This window comes from Lissotriton helveticus, chromosome 8, assembly GCF_964261635.1.
Source record: "Lissotriton helveticus chromosome 8, aLisHel1.1, whole genome shotgun sequence".
Taxonomy (NCBI): Eukaryota; Metazoa; Chordata; class Amphibia; order Caudata; family Salamandridae; genus Lissotriton; species Lissotriton helveticus.
The window spans coordinates 186,094,580-186,122,283 of record NC_136069.1 but is presented as its reverse complement, the minus strand read 5'-3'; the positions used below and the strand labels follow the sequence as shown (position 1 = coordinate 186,122,283).

Here is a 27,704-nt window from a genome sequence, read left to right as displayed (position 1 = left end):
GAGGCCCCGGCCCGGTCAACCGGCCCCAGGTCGTCCACCGCTCCAAACTGCCTCACCTCAAGAAAGGGCACTGCACGTCCGTCTTGGCACCGGTCAATGGAGCTGGGCCGGTGACTCCGGGCGGGGACCACCAGACTCGAGGTCCCGGCTCCACCAAGGCTAGGTAGGCCGCAGGAGCAGGGAAGGGCAAGCATCCGGGCCAGGTGCCCGACCGACACCCCAGCCCCCGGGGGCTCTCACCCGGCCGAAGGATCAGGGCCGACAACTCCGGGCGGGGACTACCAAACTCGAGGTCCCGGCCCCACCAAGGCCAGGTAGGCCGCAGGTCTTCCGAGGCCCCCCCAGGCACCAGCCCCCACCGCTGATGTGGCGAGAAGAGGCAGGGGGGTCCCGCAGCAGGTCGCCGGCAGCCAGCAGCCCAGGATTGTGGCCAAAGGGTAGCGCCGCAGGCCCCGGATCGAGACCTCCAGTCCGGATGTGCCAAAATTGAGGCCCCGGCTTGCTCAACCGGCACTAGGCCGCCCACTGCTCCAAGCCGCCCCACCGCCGAGAGAGGTCTCAGCGCGTCCTTGTCAGCACCGGATGACTCCCTGCGCCGTCCGCCACCGTTGCCCCAGATGTGGTGCACAATTCGGGTCCGGGGGCCAGGAGAAATCACAGGATAAGTATCGGGCCGGCGGGAGCTCTAGCAAGCCACGTCCGCCATGATCGCCCGCTAAGCCACGCCCCTAGTGGCTTCTTTTTAGTTTTTAATTTTCCTTCACAATGTTCATAATCTTTCATGCATCGTTCCAGAATCTTAAGGTTTGGACCCTCTTCTCATCATATCTTTGTATATTTCACAAGACCCGTTAATGATATTCTGCCAAACACTAGTGAAGCTCCTTTAAAATGGCAATGTTTAAATTACCTATATTAGTTTTCATCACTTCCAATTTCTCCAGCATTAGATTTTTCTAAATATGCATTCATGAATCATTCTCATTGTTGAGCAAGGAGTTGCACAGTAATCTTCAAACGTCTTAAAGCGTTTTTACACTGCCTCAATTTAGTAACCATGCTAACCTCTGATATACACCTCTTTGTAAATTCAGTATCTCCAGAATCCTCCAGTGGTTATTTTTCATTTTGAAAAGTATATTCAAATCTGGTCTATTTTTATTAATTGATGTCGGATTTCTTGAGCATCTCAATTATTTCTTCAATTGTTTTTGTGCTATTTAAATCCTTTACACATATTCCTTTGTGTAAGCCAGACTGCTCAGAACCACAGCTACCTAGCTTTGAGCAAAGGTTTAATAAACGTTGTTTGTAAGTGTATTACACGGTGAGGTCGCACAACAGCACAATATAATACACCCCATTTCGTCACAGCAACTTTAGTACTTTGCCACTCTGTTTTGCAAGGCATTCCAGTGTCTGTTTACGGTTGCACAGGGAGGACTGTTCTTAAGACGGCCTTCTGGCTTCTTGGGGAGAAGTGTGAACAATTGCCAGGAAAGCCTGCAAAGGGCTTGCCGGGGAAGGAGATTTTCTCTCCTTGTGGCAGGAAAGAAAACACACAGGATGTGAGCCCAATTGGTGAGTTTTAAAGGGAAAGCAGCCTTTGGAGGGCAAAGGGCAGGAACACACAAAGAGGGGCTACTCCTTTGTTTAGGTAGACAGGAGAGCGTAGGGGACAGCGATACAAAAACACTTATTGGTCTTTTTTTTGTGGGTGAGTGTAGGCCAGAGGTAGCCACACCCCTGGGCTGGGCTCCCAAACTCTACAGGTCGAGAGAGGGGTTCTGTCATCGTGAAAGCGGGCAGAACACTGCAGTAGATGTCACACTCAACAGAAAGTTTTTATCAAGTGGAAGGGATTAGAGTAGCCCATTGATCAGTGACCACTGCCTCCCTTGAGGACACTTTCTGGGCATAACAGTGGCTCCCTTAGCCTCCATACCTCCGATCTCGACTGTTCTGGGGAAGAGGACCGAAGAAAGACTGCCCTGATGACCTGGCAAAGTGAGACCGCACCGAAGTTCGACTGTACCTAGTGCTCCTTGGGCTGCCAAAGAGAGAATGTGCCTGTGGTGTCCTGCTCATGGAAAAGTCATCCCCTGAATCCCAGACAGAAGCAGAGACTCCAAGCTTCAGTCGGCTGACTTCCTAATCCAGCACCACAGCCACAAAAGATGGGAGCAGTTGATAGAGCGCGCAGGTCACCCGACTCAGATTACCATACTCACCTGGGCCCATAAACAACATATGATGAGTTTTAATCAGGTAACCTGTGCACTTACTCTAATCAGTGATTTTGAATTTCTTTTAGGACCTATACCATTGACTTACCAATCCTTGTCACCCGGTACCTAAAGTCCTATTGGATCAGGGAGTCAGAAAGAATATAGGTAACATTTAACATTTGCACTCGTTTATTAACCACAAACCCAGGTAGTGTTTAAAACACTTTATCTAAAATTCTTTAAATGTCTTAATTCAAGCATTAAGCAATAGAAAGTTCCCAATCAAGAAAATAACCATTGGAATAAAAATATGTATACATTTTATAAGACCGTCTCTACGCATTTGTCATTTAGGTTAGGAAATCAAAGCAATGACCTATGACAATAATGCAAAACCTTTATCATTTAACATTAGGGTGGGAAGAGAGGAGGAGTCAGAACAATGACATACCCACATAGAATATTTACCTAGAATGGTGTGAAGAACTAACCCTGGCCACGGGTCAGTTTAAAAGACAGAAACCCGAAAGTGCAGGCACCATAAATGTAGGCAGGTGCAGATCGGAATCAGGACAGGTAAAGTCAAATTGGATCAGGACAGGACCACCAAGGGCTAGGACCAGCACCCGCAATTAAAGTTGCAACCCCTGCGTTACTCCCTCTTTGCAGCTAACAGCCAGAACCCGGTAAGAGTTATCGATTGCTCCGACAAAGTGCTTTGCCAGCACTTCAGCTTGCAAACCCCGATCTGGGTTTCGAACCTTCTGACAGAGTGCTCCGCCAGCACCTCTGCTCTCGATCCCTATTGAGTGCGTTGGGTCAGTGACAGGTCAGCTATTCGGACAAGTCGTACAAATTAACTAGCTAAGCCTACCCTAGTTATACTATTTTTCAGGTCAGTGTACAACCCCCCCAATGTTGCAAGTGTAAGGATCCCCAATTTTGATTGGACAAGGAATAAGGAGAGGTCATCACACCATACTAAAATGACACTTTTCTTTTGAATATTCTAATAACGTTCCCGCCCATCAACTTTTATTTGCCCATGTATATTTTATTCCACCCGACAATGAATGTTCCAATATTTGTTACATTTTAGAAATCTAGTTTCCTCCGTAGGGTCAAGAGGTAAAGTTCCCACAAGCATCTTCTAGCAAATTGGCTCTTTGGCAGCGTTTCAAAGGTCACTCTGCTTCATGGACTTTGTGATTTGTGCGCAGTCGCAATTTTCCCCAAGATGGAGTTCAGCAATAGACGTCAGGACCAAATTGATTTACATGTAAGAATAGAAAAGAAACAGTTTGAGAACACAGAATAAATGAATGCACTGTCTACCACTTATCTCTACTCTATTCCCATTACTTTATGTTTAACTATTGCATTCGTATTAAGCAGAACGAACAGCTTAGCAAAAGCAGCAGTGCAAGCTTCATGCATGCTGTAACGCAGAGCAGCCATTGTAGTTTTAATGCGCAGAAGCGAAAGTTTCCCTCCAAGTGAAAGATACGTCATGTCACGTGAGCGTGATAGACTCATGCGCAGTACAAAATCCCACATAGCAGCAGCCATTTTAGTGCAAGCGGATTATAGTTAGTAAAAGCACATTGAAAAGCTTGCCTTGGATACTAGTTGTGTCATGTAAAGCAATTTTTAGTACACAAAACATGTTAATTAGTACATTAACGTTATATCGAGAGGACTGAATTCAAGCAAGTCGCGTTACGTGCAAATCCTTGCTCCATCACAGTCATTGTGTTTACTGCCACTAGACAGGATCATACTTGTTTCCCTGCCCGCGGTAGTTAATTAATGAATAAATAATTGCCAATTGTTCATTCTTAAATTATTTCATAATTATGGTAATTGTTTTTGATGTATAGAATTTTTAGGTTAATTAATAAAGTTGATATTAAGAGTTTTATATTTTGATTAGGGTTTAATATACTTTATGCGTTTAAAGTGAAGTACTTTCCCTACTGTTGCATAGACTGGACTGGGAATAGTACATTCTACCCCTGCAAAGTCCAGTTCTTTCTCTACTGTTGCACAGACTAGAGTAGAAATAATAAATGTTACCCTGCCGAAGTCCAATGCTTTCCCTACTTTTGCGCAGACTAGAGTGGGAATAATATATCTATTATTCGAAGATTTTAATACTTTTTTTAATATTGTTTCAATATATTTAATATTATTCATGTATTTGTTTAATTTTATTTGTTTATATATAATTTTTGTTATCATTTAACAAAATGTTTCAGCAAATGTCTTTTTTTGTTTTTTTAAATGAAATTATTTTGAGTATTTATTAGGTTTTGCATTAGATTTTTTCTATATTCTTGACATATGTGTTTGTGTGTGTACATATATATATATTCACTGAAAAAACCATAGGTTATAGACCATATATAGTTAGGAATTAGCATGTACAAAACCTTGAAAATTCACTGAAAAAACCATAGGTTATAGACCATATATAGTTAGGAATTAGCATTTAAAAAACCTTATTTTACTCACACAAAACCATTGAAATTACATATATAGTTAGTTGCACTAACTATATATCGCGCACCTGCAATCCACTGCTGATGATGTCACATATTACATCATTCATGACATGGTCAGTGACATCACTGATGACATCACTGATGACATCTCAAATGACATCACTGATGACATCACTGATGACATCTCATTTGACATCAATGACCACATCACTGATGATATCATTCATATGACAATACAATGCATCTCCTCACATTTTAATATAACCTCTGTTTCACCCAGTGTTAAATACAGAATATAATTTTTGAAACCATTGACACACCAATACTAGTTACTACATACGCACTCACTGATTCCTACGTCTACACACACCTTCACTCATTCACCCATACTATCATTCATACATACAATCACTCATCTTTACAACACTATCATATGCACTCATACACCTATACAGACACTCACAGTCTGCCACTCATCCATGGAGTTACTCACACACCTAGTCAGTCCTGTAAAGAATCAATGACACTTCCATTTTCTTGTCTATACAGTTAAACATAGAGCACCTTACATTTTCAAACATATACTAACACATACTTACCTTGTTATACAATCATTGATACAAGTACACATTGATCTGCACAGAGTCACACACCTCCCAGCCAGCCACACACACACTCAGTCTCCCATACAAATACTTGGACAATCAATCAGTAACCCATATAGTTAATTATATAGCTACTGATCAAAACATGCAGCAGTTTACAGAACAACAGACATAATGATGCACAAATTAAGACACTTTAGTCACTAACCCATGCACTCAGTGAGACACATTTAATCACTCACTCATGCATTCAGTCATGCACCTACTAAATCCTTTGTCCAGACACTTATACTTCCACTCATTCTTCAATATGTAAGACACATTTTAACTTTACAGAAACATACAGTCACTGGATGTTGTCATCAGTGATGTCATCAGTGATGTCATTTGAGATGTCATCAGTGATGTCATCAGTGATGTCACTGACCATGTCATGAATGATGTAATATGTGACATCATCAGCAGTGGATTGCAGGTGCGCGATATATAGTTAGTGCAACTAACTATATATGTAATTTCAATGGTTTTGTGTGAGTAAAATAAGGTTTTTTAAATGCTAATTCCTAACTATATATGGTCTATAACCTATGGTTTTTTCAGTGAATTTTCAAGGTTTTGTAAATGCTAATTCCTAACTATATATGGTCTATAACCTATGGTTTTTTCAGTGAATTTCAATGGTTTTTTAATAGCAAATATCATAAGCTGTCGAATGTCAAGTACGTGGTAAGTGAAAACATTTTCGTGTTTATGCACACTGATCTGCTTTGAATGGTGCCCCCCCCCCCTCATTTCTATTAGGAGTACTCTCTCTTTGCAGATAGTGAAAGGTAGTTAACGCAGGCCTTTGCCCCCGTTGTAATCCGTCGTGCCTGCTTCTCTCTCCATTTGATTGATTGTTATCCAAGTATTTACTGTTTTAGAATTAGTTCTCTTTGGTTCATTCTCTATTTACAAACAAACACAGAGTCGCAATACTCTGTTTAGTCTTTGCAGATAACGAAAAATCGTGTAAAAAAAAAGAAAAGGAATCAAGCAAAATCAGTAGGCCACTAATGGGATCTCTTTTTGACCTCGCTAAAATAGAAACATTAGGAACAACCCCTCATGACAAATACAAAACTAGTGAGATGAACTGAACTCCACACAATGATGGCTGCAAAACAGCTCGGCTCCGCCACCCACCCCGCCCAAAATAACGATAAAGAGCGGCTGCCATGATTGGTTGCGGAATGGCCACGACGGAGCTACGAAATGATGCTGCTCTCATGCTAACCCCAGCTTCAGTCTGAAACATCCAGAAACACTGTAGACTACCAATTCGATCAGTTCCGGTAGCGCCCCAATGTAACCCGGTAGAGAAGAACTAGCCCTCCCCTCTTTCACTGATGGTTCTTGTTGCCTGTCCCTTCTGTTCTCATTTAACAGAACTATTTAGCCTGCTGAAAGGGGTTGTGTTCCGACCGCTGGTTGGTGGAGACATTTTGACTATATTCTGGACCTGCGTTGTCGCGTAATGCGTCATATGACGCGCCGCGTTAGCGCATCCGGAAGTCATCCGGGGCGCGCAGCGCGTAACGTAAGCATAACAAGTCATGTGACTTGTTAATAAAACTTTTCATTGGTTCATTTTACTTTTCTTATTGTAATGATGAAAGGCTTGCTCATATGACCTAAAAATTACGCTTTTCATTACTTCCGAACATTATTTTTTCTTAAATATATGTTATAATGTTCCAGGCTAATGTACTTTCCCGGAAATTTTACAACTGTCCTGCAAGTAAAATATATTCTTTTTTCGAGAAAAAGAGCGTTTCTTCGTCCCATGATGGAGCCGTTGAGCAAAAGAGGGTCGACCTGCTGTCTTAGTCGCCGATACGCCTGAATATGAGATTCTTATCGATCACTTTATGTTGCAGGAATAGAAAACACAACAGCCCTTGACCATTTATCTTTACTGCGTTCCTTCGTATTATACCTTTTACCCTTCATGTAATTGGTCTGCTTTATTTCACTTGCCTTTTAATGATTCTAAAACAGTGACTATTATTACAAACTTTACCAATGTATATACTACTACCATGTTTTCTTTTAAAAACCTTTATTGTGAAAATTTCATTATACAAATACGAGCCTATAACCACGTGGGCCGGCCACGGAGCAAACTGTAATCGTATGTGATGAGTAGACATTTACACTGTAGAGGAACGTAACGGGCGGGCCATTAGGTTGCAAGAACTAAGGTGTCTAACAGTTACGGAATCGGTGGACGTACATTTTATAATTAAAATACGACAGGGCCAGTTACAATAAAATTATCTAGATATACATTTGCGGGCAAGTACCATGGGTGACGTTAATTCGAACTTTCAACAGTACAGTAATCAATAACACATCAGAACTTAATATCAATAGGGATGTCGAAATATTCAATCAATTCTCGTCCCCGCCCGCCATGTGCTTCAAAACTGCATACGTATCTCGTGATTTCAAGGTTCTGCAACCAGTACACAACAAGGAGTTACGAGTCCCATTTATTCCGGCGCCATTTTGGGCGAGGACGGGCAGGTCCAGGATATAGTCAAAATGTCTCTACCAACCATCGACTATGATGATGTTCATATGCTGTATTTATTAGAGTAACACTCATCTGCCCACATGAAATTAATTTACCACAATCTAAACATGTCATTTTAATCTTTCCAAAGTTCTTCTAAATATTTGGGACCGTTTCCCTTGCCTCTGAAGCTCTCAGTGCCACTTCTTTGATGAATGTACTAGCAGGTCAGGGGTTCTCCTCCAAATCTCTCTTTTATGCAGCACTATAATTAATTGGTGCCACCTCTCCATATGACGATGCATGGTATAGTTACCACAACTATATATTTTTTCGTTTCCTCTGGAGAGTTCATCGTGGCAGATGAAGCGTGTAACATACCGGGCATTTACCTTTTTTTGCATGTACAGGAAAGGAAAAAAAAATCGAGCGTTCGAGTTCTTAGGTGTCCCAGGGCCATTTTAGTGGACCAGGCCCAAATCCAAAGAACAGCTATCTCACAGGCTAATGGGGCGACCCACGCCGAGTTTCAGCATTGTAGGATGACCACACAAGTACAGCAACTTGCTAGACATCACCTCGGTGCCATCCGGATCTCGGCGCCCCACTGCAGATGAAGTGCCTCTCAACTATGAAACCACCAGAAAACGCTTGAGTCAGCTTTGTGTGAAGCCGCCATTTTGATTCAATCAATAGCGTCCCCCTGCACACATTCAGGGACCTGGTCGTGTCTTCAGGTCAAACGAATTTGGGACAAGATGCAGAAAGGAAAAGGAAAAAAGTTCCGCCGGACCCCGGGAGGTGGCCGCCTATGTCATGGGCGATCTTAGGCCACACCAGGGCAATAGTGAAGCTGCAGCAGGTGCAAATAAGCTTCAGACAGTGTTACAAGCGCTGCTCAGAACTCTCAACTATGACACCACCTCGGTGCCATCCGGATCTTGGCGCCTTGTGCTGGTTCCGGCCTATTCACACATCGGTCCGCTACTGACGCCACCTCACAGGCCAACGGGGCACCCCACGCCGACTTTCGGCGCAGCATTGTAGGATGGCCACACCAGTGCGGCAAATTGCTGGACACCACCTCGGTGCCATCCAGATCTCGGCGCGTTGTGCTGCCTTCGGCCTATTCGCCACAAGTGCGCACGCAACTCAGCTGCATAGCGAGTGAAACACCAAGGGGCGCCCCACTGCAGCCGAGGAACCTCCATCTTGGGGGCGACGCACAGCATCACATTGCTTTCCAATGCAGTCAGATCCTCAAACAGCCCCCACTGACTGACGCGAACTCACAGGCCAACGGGGCGCCCCACGCCGACTTTCGGCGCAGCATTGTAGGATGGCCACACCAGTGCGGCAAGTTGCTGGACACCACCTCGGTGCCATCCGGATCTTGGCGCGTTGTGCTGCCTTTGGCCCCATTCGCACATCAGTCCGCTACTGACGCCATCTCACAGGCTAATGGGGCGCCCCACGCCGACTTTCAGCATTGTAGGATGACCACACCAGTACAGCAACTTGCTAGACATCACCTCGGTGCCATCCGGATCTCGGCGCCCCACTGCAGATGAAGTGCCTCTCAACTATGAAACCACCACTGTGACATCCGGATCTTGGCGCGTTGTGCTGCCTTCGGCCTATTCGCACATCGGTCCGCTACTGACGCCATCTCACAGGCTAATGGGGCGACCCACGCCGAGTTTCAGCATTGTAGGATGACCACACCAACTTGCTAGACATCACCTCGGTGCCATCCGAATCTTGGCATCTCAACGCCTAGTGGTATCTTCCATACAGAAAATATTGTTACGCTACCTTTGGCCCCATTCGCACATCAGTCCGCAACTTAGACATCACCTCGGTGCCATCCGGATCTTGGCATCTCAGCGCCTTGTGGTGTCTTCTCGTCAGAAAATATTGTTGCGCTGCCTTTGGCCCCATTCGCACATCAGTCCGCTACTGACACCATCTCACAGGCCAACAGGGCGCCCCACGCCGACTTTCAGCATTGTAGGATGGCCACACCAGTGCGGCAACTTACTAGACACCACCTCGGTGCCATCCGGATCTTCGCGCGTTGTGCTGCCTTCGGCCTATTCGCACATCGGTCCGCTACTGACGCAAACTCACAGGCCAACGGGGCGCCCCACGCCGACTTTCAACATTGTAGGATGGCCACACCAGTGCTGCAACTTGCTGGACACCACCTCGGTGCCATCCGGATCTTGGCGCGTTGTGCTGCCTTCGGCCTATTCGCACATCGGTCCGCTACTGACGCCGCCTCACGTGCCAACGTATTTTCTCCGCATTTTATACCCTATGCCGCATAACAGGTCATGTGACTTGTTTATAAAACTTTTCATTGGTTCATTTTACTTTTGGTTTCCTAATGATGGAAGGCTTGATCATATGACCTAAAAACAACACTTTTCATTGGATGAAAACTTTTTTTTTTTCCAAACGATGAAAGCCCCACCTTGTTTCTGGATGTTTCAGACTGAAGCTGGCGTCAGCATGAGAGCACCACCATCTCGTAGCTCCGTCGTAGTCATTCCGCGAGCAATCATGGCAGCCGCTCCCCACCAGAAGCCTGCAGGAGTCGGGGCCCCCAAAACTTTTGATGAATTCTCAAGGCGGAGGGGACGCTTTCGAGAATGGGGTCCAAGACCTAGCAGACAAGCGTCCGATTTCCAAGGTGTCCCAGGGCCATTTCAGTGGACCAGGCCCAAAAAGGAAAGAGCCTGCCGCCATTTTGAGAGTCCTGTGACAGCCGCCTATCGCTGCACCGCAAGAGTGGGCGCAACTCAGCTGAATTGCGGCTTTTGACACAGTGGACCAAAAACGGACGGAATGGCAACTGAAACGGTAAAGGGGCGCCCCACTACAACAGATGACACTCCACCTGGAGAGGCCCGTTCACGCCGCCTCCCCCGGGGCGCCCCACGCCGTTATTCGGAGCAGCATTGTAGGATACCAAAACCAGTGCGGCAACTTACTGGACATCACCTTGGTGCCATCGTTCTGCTGCCTTGGAACTATTCGCACAACAGTTTGCTACTGAAGACCCACCCCCCGCGACGCCCCACGCCGTTATTTGCTGGGTGGCAACTTACTAGACATCACTTTCGTGTCATCTAGATTTCAGCGCGTTCTGCTGCCTTGGAACTATTCGCACAACAGTTTGCTACTGATGACCCGCCCCACGCCGGAAATCTGGACGTTGTGCTGCGTTGGGACTATTCGCACAGCCGACCGCTACTTCGTTGTTTTTCCCTAAAAATGTTTATATGTTATTACTATTTTTGTTTTCTTGTATATATTTATAAATTATTAAAGTTTTATAATCTTACTACTTTGTCGGAGTGCTATATATTTTTAATGTGACACATAATTGTAAAAACTTTGATGTACAAAGAGTCATCCCTGGAATCTTCCGCTTCACGCTCGGTCCCCTCCCCAATCACAATACAGGATGGTTTTCAGATAATAGCAACGCTTCTGCTGTGACGGATCTCATCGAGTGTGGGCCTTGATCTACTATAACTCCTTTGAAGAGGGGTGAATCTTTACAGCTGTGGCCATAAACTACATCTGCAGGGCTAGCTGATACCCTAGGACCAGCCTGGACAATCGGACACAGAGGAAAAGGAGTGTCAGAGGGTGCAGTAGTGAATAGGGCGAAAGGGAGGTGTCGGGCGGGCACAGGGTGTGATTCTCAGGAAAGAGCAGCGCAGATGGGGGGAGGTTTATTACCCATGCATAAGACAGAGAGCGGGGGTGACCACTGCCTGGGGGAGATGCTTGCGAGGGTGGGGAGCCATGCTAAGGATCGACAGCGTGCACAGAGTGGGTCTGGTCAAGGCATCTAAAATGGCTGCCGTGCACGACAAAAGTGTGGCATTTGAAAAAAGACAAGATGGCGCAGACAATGTTTTTCAACACTTCCTGATTTCCTTCGAATCGAACGTTAACAGACGTTGGGGCATATTACCAAAGTTAAGCGATATTTATCCCTAACGATGCATTGCAAAGATTTTTTTACCGTCAGAAATTATCGCAGATAAACCTTGCTATTATCAAAGTTTATCGCAAATACGATAAAAACCGACCGCAATGCATTAATATCGCTGAAAACTCAGCGATATTCATGCATTACCGAGCTAATCCTCTTAGCCATGTTATCCACCTCCCATAGGATAACATGGCTAAGAACTGCTCAGGGCAGCTGTTACTTTTTGGAGATATTCGCGCTTATCTCGAATATTTCCAAAAGTTGATAATAGGAGATAGCGATGTTAGCGACTGTTTCCAGTCGCTAACATCTTGGCATGCCCACTTTGCATGTCATTAGTGATAAATATCACTCACATGCAAAGTGGGGCCCAAGATGGTCGCTATCTCCTACTAGCCGTCGCTAACTGGTGTTAGCAACAGCTAGGTAATACAGATATAATTTTATCTCCGCGAAGCGGAGCGCTGTTACAGATATATATCTTGTTTTTGAACGTTAATTTCTCAAAATGCACTGAAGCACATATATTGAGACCTAGCAAAGGCACATCGGGCTACCAGTCCCTAATATTTTACCAAGTTTCGTGCAAATCCATTCAGCCGTTCGATTATTATTATTATTTATTTTTTTTGCCCCGCGGGGCCCTTTTAAAACCTCCACATCAAACCTAGGGGATCAGCGAGGATCTACTATGCCCCCTTATGGTCATTTGCCCCTTCGCTTTGGCCTCCTCTTGTCTCTCGATCCTACCGAGAGACAAGATGGCGGCCGCTACGGACTGTTTGGAATGTTTACAGACACCGGAGAGCCAATCAGCTTCGCTTCGCAAAGCTCCGTAACGCGAAAAGTACGCGAAGCGGTGCGCTGTTACAGATATATATCTTTTTTTGAACGTTAATTTCTCAAAATCCACTGAAGCACATATATTGAGACCTAGCAAAGGCACATCGGGCTACCAGTCCCTACAATTTTGCCAAGTTTCGTGCAAATCCATTCAGCCGTAAGATTATTATTATAATTTTTTTTTTTTGCCCCGCGGGGCCCTTTTAAAACCTCCACATCAAACCTAGGGGGTCAGCGAGGATCTACTATTCCCCCTTATGGTCATTTACCCCTTCGCTTTGGCCTCCTCTTGTCTCTCGATCCTACCGAGAGACAAGATGGCGGCCACTACGGACTGTTTGCGGCCACTACGGACTGTTTGGAATGTTGACAGACGCCGGAGAACCAATCAGCTTCGCTTCACAAAGCTCCGTTGCGCGAAAAGTACGCGTCCTAGGCCGCTGCCCGGTCCGCGCTTACAGATATATATCTTTTTTTAAACGTTAATTTCTCAAAATCCACTGGAGCACATATATTGAGACCTACAAAAGGCACATCGGGCTACCAGTCCCTACAATTTTGCCAAGTTTCGTGCAAATCCATTCAGCCGTTCGGGCTAAAAGTGAGGCCAACCGCCCTATGGAAATTAACATGGGAAAAACGCGTTTTGGGACCCCCCTTTTTTCTCGGCCCCCCCTTGACGAACCCCCCCCAAATTTTCAAAGGCTGCTCAGAAACAAAATGTGCCATTTTCCTGAAAATTTCAGCCAATTCCGTCCACAAACGGCAAAGTTATTAGACATAGAATTTTCAAAAATCCCATAGAGAAAAAATCCTAACTATATATACCTACTGGCGACCGCCAGTAGGTAATATATGTATATGTGTATATATATATGTATATATACATGCTTTTTATATCAGTAAATACGAAAAGCACAAACAATGTATACTGGGCACTATATTTTTTAATTGTGTGTTTTATATATATATATATATATATACACAGACACACATAGTTGTGTATATGTTTACATAAGTTTATATTTATAGTATTAAATGTTACTTACATATATTTAATTTACAGTAAATTAGTTTTGTATATGTTTACATACGTTTATATTTATAGTATTAAATGTTACTTAAATATATTTAATTTACAGTAAATTATTGTTTATTAAAATAGTTAATATTTACCTTTTTAAACAACATAATTGTAAAACTCGTTTTTAATGAAAGTAGCGGGAAACAATATTTGTACTTATCTTTAAATGTTTAGGAAAATTATATTTTTGTAATCAATATTTTTGACATGATATTTATGTATCACGATATTGGTGTGGTCGGTATTATGTCAGTGATCCCCTCTGCATATGGGCCAGGTTGTTATTAAAATAGGATATGGGCAAAAGCTTGAAAGGTTTGACTTAATCAAGCCTTATTGGCTTGAAATATCAGACCATCCACAATCCTGGGCTGTCTAAAATTAACTACAGCATAGTCCCCGTAAAAATATTTAGATCGCGAGCCCACCCACCGTCTCTTCCCACCATTAAAATGTCACTAGCAAGACAGACAGAATAATTCGTTTTTCAGCTTAACTGGTGAGCGACCTTATTTTTCAGTTCAATGGTTGATTCTGCAGACCCCGTTGGCAACACAGGGACATTGGCCAGAACAATTGTGTACTGGCTAGATGCGGACAGTAGATGTAATGTGGAAACCACTTCTCTGATTTGCCGCACCCGTGTCATAGTTTCCAGTGGCTGAGTGCTGCCAGGTGGTGCAGTGCTGTTGGTCGATGACAGGCAAACACGGGCCCGGGCGCGTCCCACATGCAGCTCCGAGAGCACACAGTGCTTAAGAGTGCTTGCAGTCTAAGCCCCGCCGCCTCAGGCCTGGTGTCTCCTGGAGGTTGTTGTCCCCCCCCTCACCCCTCAAGGAAGTACTCCACGATATGTCCCACATCCGTGGGAGCACACAGCGCATAAGAGCGCTCACCAGCTAAGCTCTGCCTCCTCAGGACCAGGTGTCTCCTGTGAGTTGCTCTACCCCACAAGGCAGTGTGCTCCACTATGTGTCTTGTGTCCGTGGGAGTACAGATGGCTTGAGAGCGCTCGCCAGATGAACCCTACCTCTTCAGGGTCAAGTGTCTCTTGGGGTTGTTGAATTGAATGCTATTTTGGTAAAACTTTACACTGTGGGTGGGGAACTGAAAGCTTACTCCAGCCAACTTGCCACCTCTTCATATTTGTGAAGTGACGAATCTCCTGAGGGTAACTAAATGGGTTGAGAATGGGATCACCTTGAGACCCCTATTGTCTTTCTAAGCACCTTTTACTACAGTGTGCACACTGTCTTGTTGCTCCCTCACTTTTTTTTCTCATTTTTGCTCCATAGCTCGTAATAAAATAAACACGCGAACAAGTTCCAAAAGCCCTCATGGAAAATCTAGGACAAGAAGTAAAGAACCTGAAACGTCGAGGTAAGTCTACATTTTTCTTGTGTAAAGAAATTACAGAACAGACTGTTGAGACCTAATTAAGTGTATTTACATTGTAAAACGTGCAAAGGTTTATGGCCAGTATGGTCATAATGTTTCATTTCATCCTAAAAAAAGCAAATTTAGTAAAGCTTTAAACATTAATGACTTTTTGCACGGCAGCACAGTATGGCACAAGTATTTTATGGTGCGGAATTGAAATATTACTAAATTGTATTTGATTATAACAAATAATGGTCATTAAATCTTTTGAGTTATTCCATTATTATTTCCTCAACTAATTCAGTACAAGGTGCAATTTTGTGGTTAGTAAAAAATGAGAATAAGATGAATCACAAAATCAGAAAGGTAAGCTATTGATAATTTAATTCTAGCTGGAAACCACAAAATGACTCGTATTATCCCTTGAAGCTTAAAATATTCCCTTTATGAATTTTTTCTGCTGTCCATTTCTTCTAAATAACTATTCTCAGAGATTAATTATTCATTGGGTGTTTCCAAGGGCCTAGTACGTAAGGGTTGCCATCTAAATATATATTTCCCAACTAGAATAACTATTCAGTTTCAAATTTGATTATCAGTCTGACTCGATCCCTCTCTCTCACATTCTGCCTCTCAGGTTTTAATTCCCACCAAATGTGTGTGTAGGATCTAGAGAAGATTATATTAAACAAGACTTGTGAAATTTGCCTTGAAACAAACGAGTGTCTAATTGAATAGACCAGTGAGGTACCTAAGAGGTAAATTCATGGGTGGATGGATCGATTGAGTAACAAGAGCCTTGTTGTCATCTTTGACACCTCATATCAGAACAGAGATTTTGAGCGATGTGGGGAGTGCCGATAAGGTTCTGTTCCTCCATTCTCTCCTAACTTAGGTGAATATGCAGGTGGTACCCTGTCACTTAATTTCCTTTCTATTGTTAATCAACTCTAACACTTTTCAAATTGAAGAGCAGATGTGGGCCAATAGTCCATTGGAACAGAAAATTTATGTTTGCCATTAAAAGTAACTTTCAAGCTCAGAGTTACCATAAGACTGTGGGTAGCATGTACTTTTAAAAGTTATATTCTGGCCAGATCAAATAGGCTTTTGCATGTCAGGAATTGTGTTTTTTGATATGACTTAGTCCTGAATGGGCAACCAGTTTTAGGACTGTCTGATTTGAGACACAGGATCCCTTCGGCAGACACCACAGACTAGCTTGAACATGGCTTTTTGCCGTATTTGAGAATTTCTGGGGCTCCTGCTTGTAATGTATATATTGCAGGTTAATGGCTGTATGACTGCTAAGATCTTGTGAGATTAGGAAACAAGCATTTGCAATGCAATAGGTCTCGCATTTATAAGAGTTGGAGCTATTGGCATTGTAAATGACTGCCTTTTATGTATCTGTTTTAAAAACAACACACAAATAAAAGGTATTGTCATTTACAAATGTGTGCTTTAGTCTCATTTGGCGGTTGTGTTAGGAGGTTCATGGAGTTGTCAGGAGATGAGTGGGGTTGCGTTGTGTGCTTGTCTGATATGGGAGTTGCCATGAGGTGAGTGGGGCTGTGTTACGAGGTAGATGCGGTCCTGGTGTGAATGGCTCGCCTGAGTGTTTTGTCGGGTGGTGAGTAGGGTTTTGTTTTATGCTTACCTTGCCTGAGAGTTAATGTATGAGGTGAGCGGTGTGTCCCCATGCGTTTTGTGAACCCAACACCCTCCACCTCCCCTTTACTCATCCCAAACCCCTTCCTACTGCAATGCACTTAAAAAAAACGAAGATAAAAGAACTCTAGACCCTTCCCTCTTCTATCCCCCCACTATTCCTTTTCCTCTCCAAATAACAGACTAACATGTCCACTACTAATTCCCTAATAATCCTTTAAGGTTTCCGGAGCAGTCTGCTATTTGCCGAAAAAGCGCTTTGTCTGCTCATATGGGGCCGTAAGCGCTATATAAATGCAATTACAATACAAATAACATTATTTGGACAGTACTCTGGCAAGTTTGCATTTTTTGTGAGATAACGTAAATATCTGCAGGTCACACAGTGAAACTATCAAGCTAACGACCATTAAACGCATGCAGTATGCTTGGATAACTCACTAGGAAGCAAAATGTACTACTCGAGTACAAAGCTTTAAGGAGAATACAGATGAGATGGTGCCGAAAACGGGAATCACTTGATGTGTATTGCCAATCATTTGCAAAGATAAGAGGCCTATTAATTTTAATTTGCGCTACTGCCAAAGACCTCACAAAATATGTAGTAGGGAGGTTCTTTCTGAGCTCCAACATTTTCTTAAACAAGATCTTGTGTATTCTGCAACGATCAAAACTCCGGAAGCAATGTCCGAAGTAACAGACTAGCATACACGGACTAGATTTAAACACAAACTTGTCAAATTACTTATTAGCAGTTTAACGTAAACGGAGACCAGACCAGTGGCAGGCGACTTTACCTAGCCAGGCTGGTCAGCGAGACGACATTGTACGTAGCAAGTAAAACTGGCTTCAAAATATTAGGGCATGCACATGTTCCAGGTTACAAAGGTGATTGTTACACGATATGTACGATTATAAACAGAAGTTTCACAAAGAGTAACGTTGTAACGTGAAACAATGTAGGCTATTCAATTTATAGACTTACTGCTCAATTGGATAAAGCTGACTGGCAAGAAGAGTCCAGTACATACTTTAATAACTAGATAAGAGGAATGTGACCTTGTGGCTTCTGTTATGACCTATGTGGTGTCACTAGACACAGGCTACTTCCACTGCATCAAACGCCAACATATTCATGTTGTGCAATGTTAACCGCGGGTAAAGTCCTGCAGTGTCTGGGGAATGCTTTGGCAGAGTACACGGCTTACAGACACTTTTATCGTGAGCTTAGGTTCCGATTTAATATGTCTAAGCTGCAGCTGCTCCCAGGGGGCTTGCAGTTGACTTATAACACCCCCATCGTAGCCGACAAAAGACGTCGCGGGATGCTGGTAGAGAATGTATTATTTTAGATTAGCACAATGAAATCCAGAAGAAAACAGCACACACTGTGAAAGTTATAGTACAAACGTAAGATAGGTATGGTTCCATGCAACTGAAGCCATGTCAGAGTAAATGCAAACATTTAGAAAGCAAGTTTCAACTTACCCACGTAGTAAAAGCTATTTATTTTGTATTTTTTTATTGGTGATTTCAGTACAGAGTGACCTCCTCTGTACAGTGCAGAGGTAAATGGGTTGAAAGGAGAACAAAGGAAGAAACATAATAGTACCGAGATATTTTAGTCCCACAGTTAGAGAGGGGTGCACAGGGACTGAATGCACAACATTGAACGAATGTTGCGTACCTTCTAGGGCTAGCAGGCCCTTGTTTGGGAGTGAATGAAAGCTATATCGAGACATACCTCAAGGGTATGCACAATAACCTCGATGACCTCAAAACCTTCAAATTGAGATTTGGAAAAGTATCCGACAAAAAGGCCCTTTCGAGTGTGAAGCCCATATGGAGGAACCATGGCAGCGAAAAATCACCAAATTAACCACTACAAAACATTTTCATTAATAACAGATTGCAATACTAGCGTATTCATGGGACACTACAAGCTTCTTCGAGGGGTTGGGGTTTGCTGCGATGTTTACATACTGCAAGTAAATACTGTGAAGAGACAAACTTCACAAATAGTTATGGCTGTCCTGTACCAGATGTGCTATTATGCATTTATCATCATATAGTTGGTTTCATTATTTGCATTATAAAATGGGCAACTGCAAATAAGAGGACCCAGTTACCCGACAAAGTGAGACGGGCATTTTTCGAGATTTACTGTTAAAAGAAGTGAAGCAGTGGCGCCCCCCCAGCCTCCTGGAGTCAGCAGCACCGCAGCCTGTGCGGACGTGTTACTGAGCCTGAGGCCAGCACATGCGAGATACAGGCCCCCCGACGGCACAGCCGGAGAACAGGCCTGGCGGCCTCCACGGTACCGACATGTCAGGCACCGGAAGGGGGAGGAGGGTACAATATTGGCTGGTGGGGCGCTCCCACTCAGAGGCAAGGTTTGATAAGAAAAGAAGAGAAAAACAAAGGGCCACGCGGTCGCTCTGCACAGCCCCCAGATCTCCTGTGAGAACAAAGCGCGAGAGCCCAACCCTGCAGCACTGTAAAGGAGCGCGAGGCCGGGCGCTCGTGAGGGGGGGGTCGCGAGCTACAGGAAGACAACATCATCACAAGGGGGGCGGGGCTGTTTACTTTATCCCCCGCCTGACACTTGGCCAAGGGGATGCACGGCGCAATTGCTTTCCCCACTCCGCCGTCACTCACCTGGTACACGCCGGCACCGCAGTCGCTTGCTGGGGTCTTCCGTGAAGTGTTCTGGCCCGTGAGCACTATGGTGGCGGCCGCGAGCTCTCCGCTGCTCTCCTTGGTGTTCCAGCTTAGCGCCACACCCTTCCCCCCTAGTTAAACATCCACAAAACAATGATCACAATCTTGGTCTTTTGGTAAATTGTTTTAAAAAAGAAGAAAAAAAGCTGAACTGTTGTGTAAAAAAAAAAAAGCCACACCGGCGAGTAGTGCGCACGCTCGCCACAGCGAGACATGTGCTTTCGATTATCGCGCCCATGTCTGGGCACGATAATTTAAACCACATGGCCTTTGAGCTCGTAACAGACACCAATAGGCCGTGGGCGGAGCAATGTGCCCGCATTTGGCCTATTGCCTGCAGTCTTTTAAAAAAAGACGCACGCAAAGGCCAATCACGTCGCACAAATGGAAAAACACATGCATAAGCGTGTACTTTTCCTAGGTCAGTGCTGAAACCCTGTCTTTCAGCTACTAAATGTCTCACGCTGCGTGGGTAGCGCTGCGCGCTGCACCGCTAGGCGCGAGACCCAAAAAAGAAGCATTTTTTTTAAACTGTAGAGCTTTGAGAAGAGGCTGTGGCAAACCAAGCTGACCTGTCATTTTAGGGTAATGACCGAGTAGAAGATAAAAGTGAGATGTTTTATGTTTTACCTTTTGCCTGGGTTTTCTCTAGAGTAGGGCGGACATTTTTGTCGGAAGACAGTTGAGGTAGTACAAGGTAGTTCTCCTTCTTCCAGGCTTTGAAACACATAAGACAGGGCTAGAGAGGTCATAAGTATTAGTCTGCTCCAACCACTCTGATATAAAGTTTGGTGTCATTGGTGTACGACTGGCAGTGTACTGCCTGGCCTTTCACGATGATGATAATGAGTAAGCTATATGAATTATAAGAGTTTAGTCCCAAGGGACTCCAATGTAACAACTGTTTTATCTGAAGGACATTTCCTCATTTTGACTTACACACTAGATAGCTTGATTTATTAGACATATCGCTCCATGGTGTAGAATTCTGAAGTTGGATAAAAGATGTCAAACAGGGCAACATGTTATTTATCAATAAACCTCAGTATGTTGTGCCAGAAGCCCACTCAGGTTGTTTTCATCCTATGCTGTTTTCGGAAGCTAGATTTTAAATGGTAGAGGTATTGGAGCAAGTTAATGAAACAGAGTAGGCAAAAACTACATGTGTGTTGGTACTCTGTAGCTTACACAGGCGAAATAGTAATAGGCCAGTAATTGCTCAATCTGTTGTGGTCTGAGCTTTAACAGTAGAAATTCTAACTTTTATGTCCAAAAATGTGGGTACATGGCACTGTGTGATCGAGAAGAGAAAGAAATGTAGCAACACAGTGCAATGAAGCAAGAGGAAAGATACATGTTCCTTCTTAACCAAAACAGTTGCAGGATGTAATTCTGAATCAAGAAGCTTCACTTTGGACAGGAAGTTAAGTATAAAAAGCTTCTTCACATGGCTGATGGGGAGTTTGATTTGCAATTTCTTCTAGGTGACGGGATCTCTATGCTCAACAATGCTGACTGAAATGGTGTTATACAGTAGTTGTGCATGACAGATGCATTTGCATATGTGAAATAGTTGAGTGTTGCATGCTTCTTGTGAGATCATCACATTGTTGGTGAAGGGAAAGTAGATGGTTGAAGATCATACAGCATCCCTGAATGATTGGACATGATCTCAATGGTATTTGTACAGGAGTTCTGTTTAATTGAATGAATTGCAGCATTGTAGGGTTTTACATGTGCTAGATAAAGGTGTTAATGTGAAGCTTATTTAGCCAAAGGTCCATCTTTGAGTTGTATCAAATGTAAGCTCTGGAGGAATCCAAGGTGCCAATTGTATATAATTTCCTGCAGTAGAGGTGGGTGATAAGCTAGTCATGAGTCATTTCATGGATATGGAGCAGTTAGAGTTAACTGTGTTAGAACCAATATGAGTAGTGTCTGTTTATGAAGTGTGTGTTTAGCATGAAAATCAATACCTCAGGTTTAATCATACCCGACTTGCATTTATACATTGATATGATCAGAGCTCTAAGAGTATGGTGTAGGCTATGTGCAATTCAGGAAAATCACACCAAAAACATGATCAGAGGAGATTTTCTCTAGGCTCATAGAAAATGTCTTATAGAAAATAGTTTTCAACATCTAATATTTATAACTTACTAATAATGACTGAAGACCAAGGTCTACTAGTGTGCTAATTGCCTATAAGCTTATGCAATCCTAATGTGATTTTAGCCAATTGTTCAAGGTGCCTAAGATATTAAATGGCAAACATTGAATAACAAATGGAGCAAAGAAGTAAAAAAGGTGTTTCAAAGCCAGGAAATTTTAACTGGTAGATGATACTTGAAGGGGGAGTCTGCTAGACCAGTTGGGATTCCCACACTGGGAGGATGTTGCCCTAGAAGATAATTTGAATAGGGGAGGAATTTCTTTAGATAGTACCACCACTTTGTGCTTAGTGCAGGAGCCTGAGCTGTTCATCTATAATACATTGAAGTATTAAAGGTTACACATTACAGGAAGGTGAAGAAAATGTGATTCAGTGCACAGTTAGCTCTGACACCTCTCAAGGAGTACTGGCCCTAGCTGTATCATTAGATCCCCTAGTGAAATAACAACATTCTGCAGCCAATGGCGAATTTTCCTGAGCTGCTTTTTCCTGCTGCTCTGCTAGCACTCTGCGCCTTGAAGAAGCTATTGATGCCGAACTGAGGTATTCCCTCTGTTTCCAGCAAGGCAAGCCTGATTGTGTGTTTTGTGCCATGGAGACTGTGTTCCCGTAGATGGATTTTAGGGTTTATCTTGTTTAAGTGTGGATGCCTCTGTTGTTGGATGGCACCGCAACCGCTGCTTATTTTCTTGGTGGTTTGGTACAGTATCACATCCTGTCAAGACTTCCATAAACAAATTCATCAACAGCTAAAATCACTTCAATTGATGGATGTGCCTCCATTCCTTTTTCAGATTTAACAACATATGCTTGGAATTTAAACATGCATGTTGAATCTAGAACATTAATCTGAATATGTAGGTAAGAGGTGACGACCATCCCAAACTCTATAGATTGTCCCGGCACCATACAGGAATAAACCTTGAAAATGCAATAGGTCTCGCCTTTGATTAAGTTCTAGGAGGATCGCTTGATCTACTAGGATTCGTTGGAGTAAAGTAATTGCGATTAAGTTCAGTGAGTGACCGATGGTACAACCCCGGTCTTCCAAGCAGCCCGAATACTGCATTGAAGGATTTACTTGGAATTCATTCTCCCTACTGAGTGTTCATCACTCTCACCCACGCCCATCGGAGCCATTGGAGCCCCATTGTCTTTGACAAAATTGTTTACCTACTAGGCTTTTCTCACATCAGATACGGTGCCCCTCTGCACTCACCTTCACTATTGTCCTGAGGAAGACTCCTTCAGTAAGGACTAGAACCAACCTACATGGTTTCTGGGGTCGAAACATCAACCCATCATAGATGCCAGTATCAACGGTGCATTTTTCACTGTGATTTTCTATTGTACAAGGCTATTTAAATGATTGTGAACTAATTTGTTATGAACTTTATTATGAATGTGTGGCATTGAGTAATATGCCCAACAATTTGATTTTGATTTTTTTCTTGAACATTGTATATCACTTGCCTCACTACCTCACTCAAGTCACCCTCCCTCCTCCCTCCACCCAGTTGGGCACAACAACAGTTTTTATACTAGTGTTTTCTGTAAATTGTTTCTTTAATATATGTGCTTAGTGTGATGAAATAACACTATAGCACGAATCAGCTTCCTGAATTTTTGTTATTCTTTTCTTTAAATGTATTTGTACTGGGACCACTATTTTCTATACCATTTGATTAAGTTAAAGCCATTTGCTTTGCTAATGGTATTGTATAGCAAAGCAAATGGCTTTAACTTAATGAAAAGCGAGACCTGTTTCTTTTTTAAGACTTGTTTGAGGTTTGGCTTAACAGCACAGCTATCTGTATTTTACTATATGCCATTAGTTTGTTTGGGTCAGCCCAGATCAGCCCATGTCTGATCTGGCTAGCCTGACAAGTTGGCAATCCCCCTTGGAAAAGTTGAAGCATCTACCATTGGGATTCACCAAGCTTCCTTCACTCACTACCACTTTGGTAGTTTTGGCCTTGTTATCCTCTAGGGCAAAACAGCCGCAGTAGTATTAAAGAGGAATGCACCTCTATGCAGAATGTAAAAACACTACAGTAAGTCGACCACTTGTATGGTAAATTCAGAGTTTTCAAATACATGATCTTGGAAACATATTTTTTACACAACTAATCAGAAAACATTACCCAGAGAATAAAATCCTCAAAAATGGTGATATAATGGATCCGCAATGGCCTATTTACTTTTTGAAGTTTGAAACGTCAATATAACTTTCCATGTGTTGTGCCTTTCATCACTACTCTCCCTTTCAGTGTGTTAGCCATGTTTTCCCAGTTCCCAGTTCCTTTTCTCCGGCTTTGGATATGGTAGCTAGCACATTAGATGTCGTCATGTTGGGGAATACATTCTTCGGCTTTGGATATGGCATCTTGCACATCAGATGTAGTCATGTTGGGGATGCATTATCCTAACAAAGATACAACTGGCTTAAGTTGTAACGCACGTTAGGGCAGTGAAAGAGTGAGATGAAAGTTGGTCAGAAGGCTTATGGCTTGCAGCCATAGTGTTTCGTAGTTTGCTCTTGCTGGGATAATTGGAGCAGGGGCAATATTTTGATGGTGGGCCCTTCGTATGTACGCATTGCATCTGCGCTGATCCCCATATCTTGCTGGATGGATTTTGTGGTTGCATTCAAGACCGAAGGGTTTCAATAAATTAAGACATTACAGCACATTCAATCCCGTGAACTAGATCACTCCTACAATTCCTTGCCCCTTGATATAGCAGGCGGCGTCTCTCCTGTAGTTGAGCTTGCCTTTCCTCAGCCAATCGGGAATGTATTCACCTCAAGGTTGTTTGTTTTGCTTTACATGAAGAGCTAACACTCCTCTCCAAGCATCTAAGTGAAGTAATTTTGCATCTTTGTGCCATGATTCCTTTTTCATATTGGATTGTGCATTTTCAAGGCTTCTCTGACTGCAATTGCTTGATATCGCTTCATCCTTTTTGTGCTGATATCATGGAGACCTAATATCGATCCAGGCTGGCTTTGGCGCTGGTGGTGCCTGGTCCGCCAGTTTTTGTTGGCGCCCCCCCCTATGATCTCCCTCCCCATTAATTTGCTCACTATCACCCTTTAACAGTGCCCCTCAAGGCCCCATCACCACTCTTTCAGATGCATTTCTTTTGTTGTATAGCGCTACCACTGTTCGGTGTCTGAGCACTTTACATCACATAAACATTGCACAGAGATAATGAATCATTTGTGTAGATCAAAATATATTAAATGTTACCTAAGACAGAGAACTACAAGGTGTAGGAGTCACGTCATCCATATTAGTAGGCAGTATAGTATAAGAGTGCTTGGTCTGGAGAAGCACAAACTCAGATTTTAAAATGTAACGCCATGGTTGGAGGTAGTCTTTACTAATAGGAATTGATTTCTATCCAAATTAGCCCATTTGTTAACATTAGGCTAATGAAAGCCAAAAAATCCTAACACTTTAACTTCTACCTTTCATTTTGCATTCAGCTCTTTGATAGTGAATAGCTCACTGTTCTCTATTAGGATTGTAACATAAATAACAAGCAACAAAAGGATCTTTCGGACCAAAGCAGTAACTCTCTGAACTATTTACATTGTTTACACGTATGGTACAAGTGCTTTGCAGCAGGGATATTAACCCTCTCGCTCCATTATGAGCAATCAAAACTTCCACTAGACAAATCTCTGCTCTCTCTCCAGGAAGAACATTAATCTCCAGAGTCAGTAAGTCAGTCAAAAATAACTTTATTTGGTTTGTCACAACCATAAAGTATACATATAGAAAAAGATTAACAGTTAAGTCTAAAAAATACATATTCCTAATCATGCTTTAAAATATTTACAGTTTATCAGCAAGGTGAACGACGTATGGGCTGGAGGGAGAATGAAGACGTTTGACGAACTGAAAACTGAATACGGTCTGAATGATCGCAAATTTTTTCGCTATGCCCAGGTCCGTCACGCGGTCTTATCTGTTTTCCCCTCGGGCACGGACATACCGGAAGCGTCCCCACTTGAGGACAGAATACTAGACGGACACGTCCCAGACAGTACGATTTCGCTCATTTATAAAAAATTGATTAACTCCAGGTCCGATCTCTTGTGTCGCCTTAGAGAGAGTTGGACTAGCGACGGACTAGAGCTCGACGATGAAGATTGGCAGGCGGCACTCTCCTCCCCCAGGGAGGTGGCCATCCCGGCGCGCCTCAGATTTGTACAGCTCAAAATCCTTCATAGAGTGTACGTGACTGGTCCCCGCTTGGTGCACATGGGTTTTTCTGTTGATAGCCTGTGCCGGCGTGGCTGTGGTCTCGTGGGCACATTCCTACATATAATATGGGAGTGTCCCGAGATAGTGCGATTTTGGTCTCGTGTGCATGAAGTGATGAGTGAGGTTACGGGTGTGCGGTCGGTGCCGGAGGCTAGGAGATGCTTGCTGAATGTATGGGAGCCGAATGACTACAATGTACCGCAGCTCCGATGGGTGACCCTGGGAAATATGATCGCCAAGAGGGATATTGCCCAATTGTGGGGTGCTCAGGGACAGCCCAGGGTTCGGCAATGGAAACAAAACATGGATTGGTGCATGTTCAGGGAAAAAACTGTGTATATTTCTCGAGGTACGCCCCGTAAATGGGGGAAGATATGGACTCAATGGAACTCTTACCGTGGCGATATATGTACCCCCCCTCTCCCGGAATTGGATATCGACCTGACGTCCCCACTACCCCATGATTCCTCCACTTGATACTATACATTGAATTGTTTCACTGCTGTTGCTCCCACTGCCCCCCCCGATATTCCTTACTATGATATTGTGTGACCACTTGTACCTCTCCCCACTCCTCCCACATGATGCAACCTTGTAAAGCAATGATGTCGTCTTCTTTCTCTTTATTCCTTGCACAGTTGTTTGTGTTCTTTAAAATTAATAAAAATGTTTAAAAAAAAAAAATATTTACAGTTTCTAAAAAATCTGTCATCTTGACATTTTTATTGTTGCCTGAAAATTGCTGGAGGCAAGGAACGATGCTGCAGGTGCTTTAAAATCCATGATATATTTGAAAACATGATGCCCCCCAGAAGTAATTACCCGGTGCAGTGGCACTGGTTGCACCACCCTGTATTCGACTATTGTTTTCATCCATGTGCTGGAAGAACATATAAGTCCTACTCTTTTGATGCAATCATTTCTCGTTTTACAACTACCTGTAACATGGTTTTCCTTCCATCTCTAGATCATCAAGGTGTGCTCTTTGGCACTTCTGCTCATTTATCTGTGTCTTAGTGCCGTAATCTGCAAAATTGAAGCCTACTTAGAATCAAGCTTACTCCATAGTAAAGCACCATATGATAAAACTGGACAACTATATTCTGAGCTGCAAGTCATTAATTCTCAGTACATTATTGTGCTGGACTGGCCAAAATGCCATGTTGAGGATAAACAAATGCTATTGAACTTCGTATCCTGGTACGCCTACCTTGCTAAGAACACCCTGGGCAGTATTTCCATTTTTTCTACATTTTGGCACAGTGATAGTTGAGTGCCACTATGAAGAAACATTTACAATAGCATTACAAGAAAAATTCTCCAGGGCATAAGTCGCTGAAACGTGTATATCCTTGCTTTATCAACATGGTGCTTCTCTTCTGAGGCGGCTGCTCCATTTGAGCAGAGAAACGTCAACCCACAAGCCCCAGAGTTTAAAAATAAAATGGTATTAAAGTTTATTTATTGCCCTTTCATGTTTCAGCAACCTGTTCCGAACTAATTATCCGGACAGGGTGGGGCCAGTGCTGCCAAGTGGGAGCAGTAGGGAGCTCCGCACTTTGAAATGCAATGTCTCTTTGGCTGGCCCTCTTGGGACGACCAGCCAGACATGCACATTTTAAACTTTTCTAACCCAGCTGCTATTATGAGCG

The 27,704-nt window shown here is 43.4% G+C and overlaps 1 protein-coding gene across 5 annotated transcripts in view; it reads left to right on the top strand.

Moving 5' to 3' along the window:
• The window catches only part of TTC3 (tetratricopeptide repeat domain 3), a 1,911,479-nt gene that overhangs the window by 512,735 nt on the left and 1,371,040 nt on the right, over nt 1-27,704 (top strand). For all 5 annotated transcript variants that reach the window (XM_078656864.1, XM_078656865.1, XM_078656863.1 and 2 more), the window contains one exon: nt 15,129-15,213. In XM_078656864.1, coding sequence (XP_078512990.1) covers nt 15,129-15,213 — 85 coding nt within the window. The remainder of the gene's footprint in view (nt 1-15,128; nt 15,214-27,704) is intronic.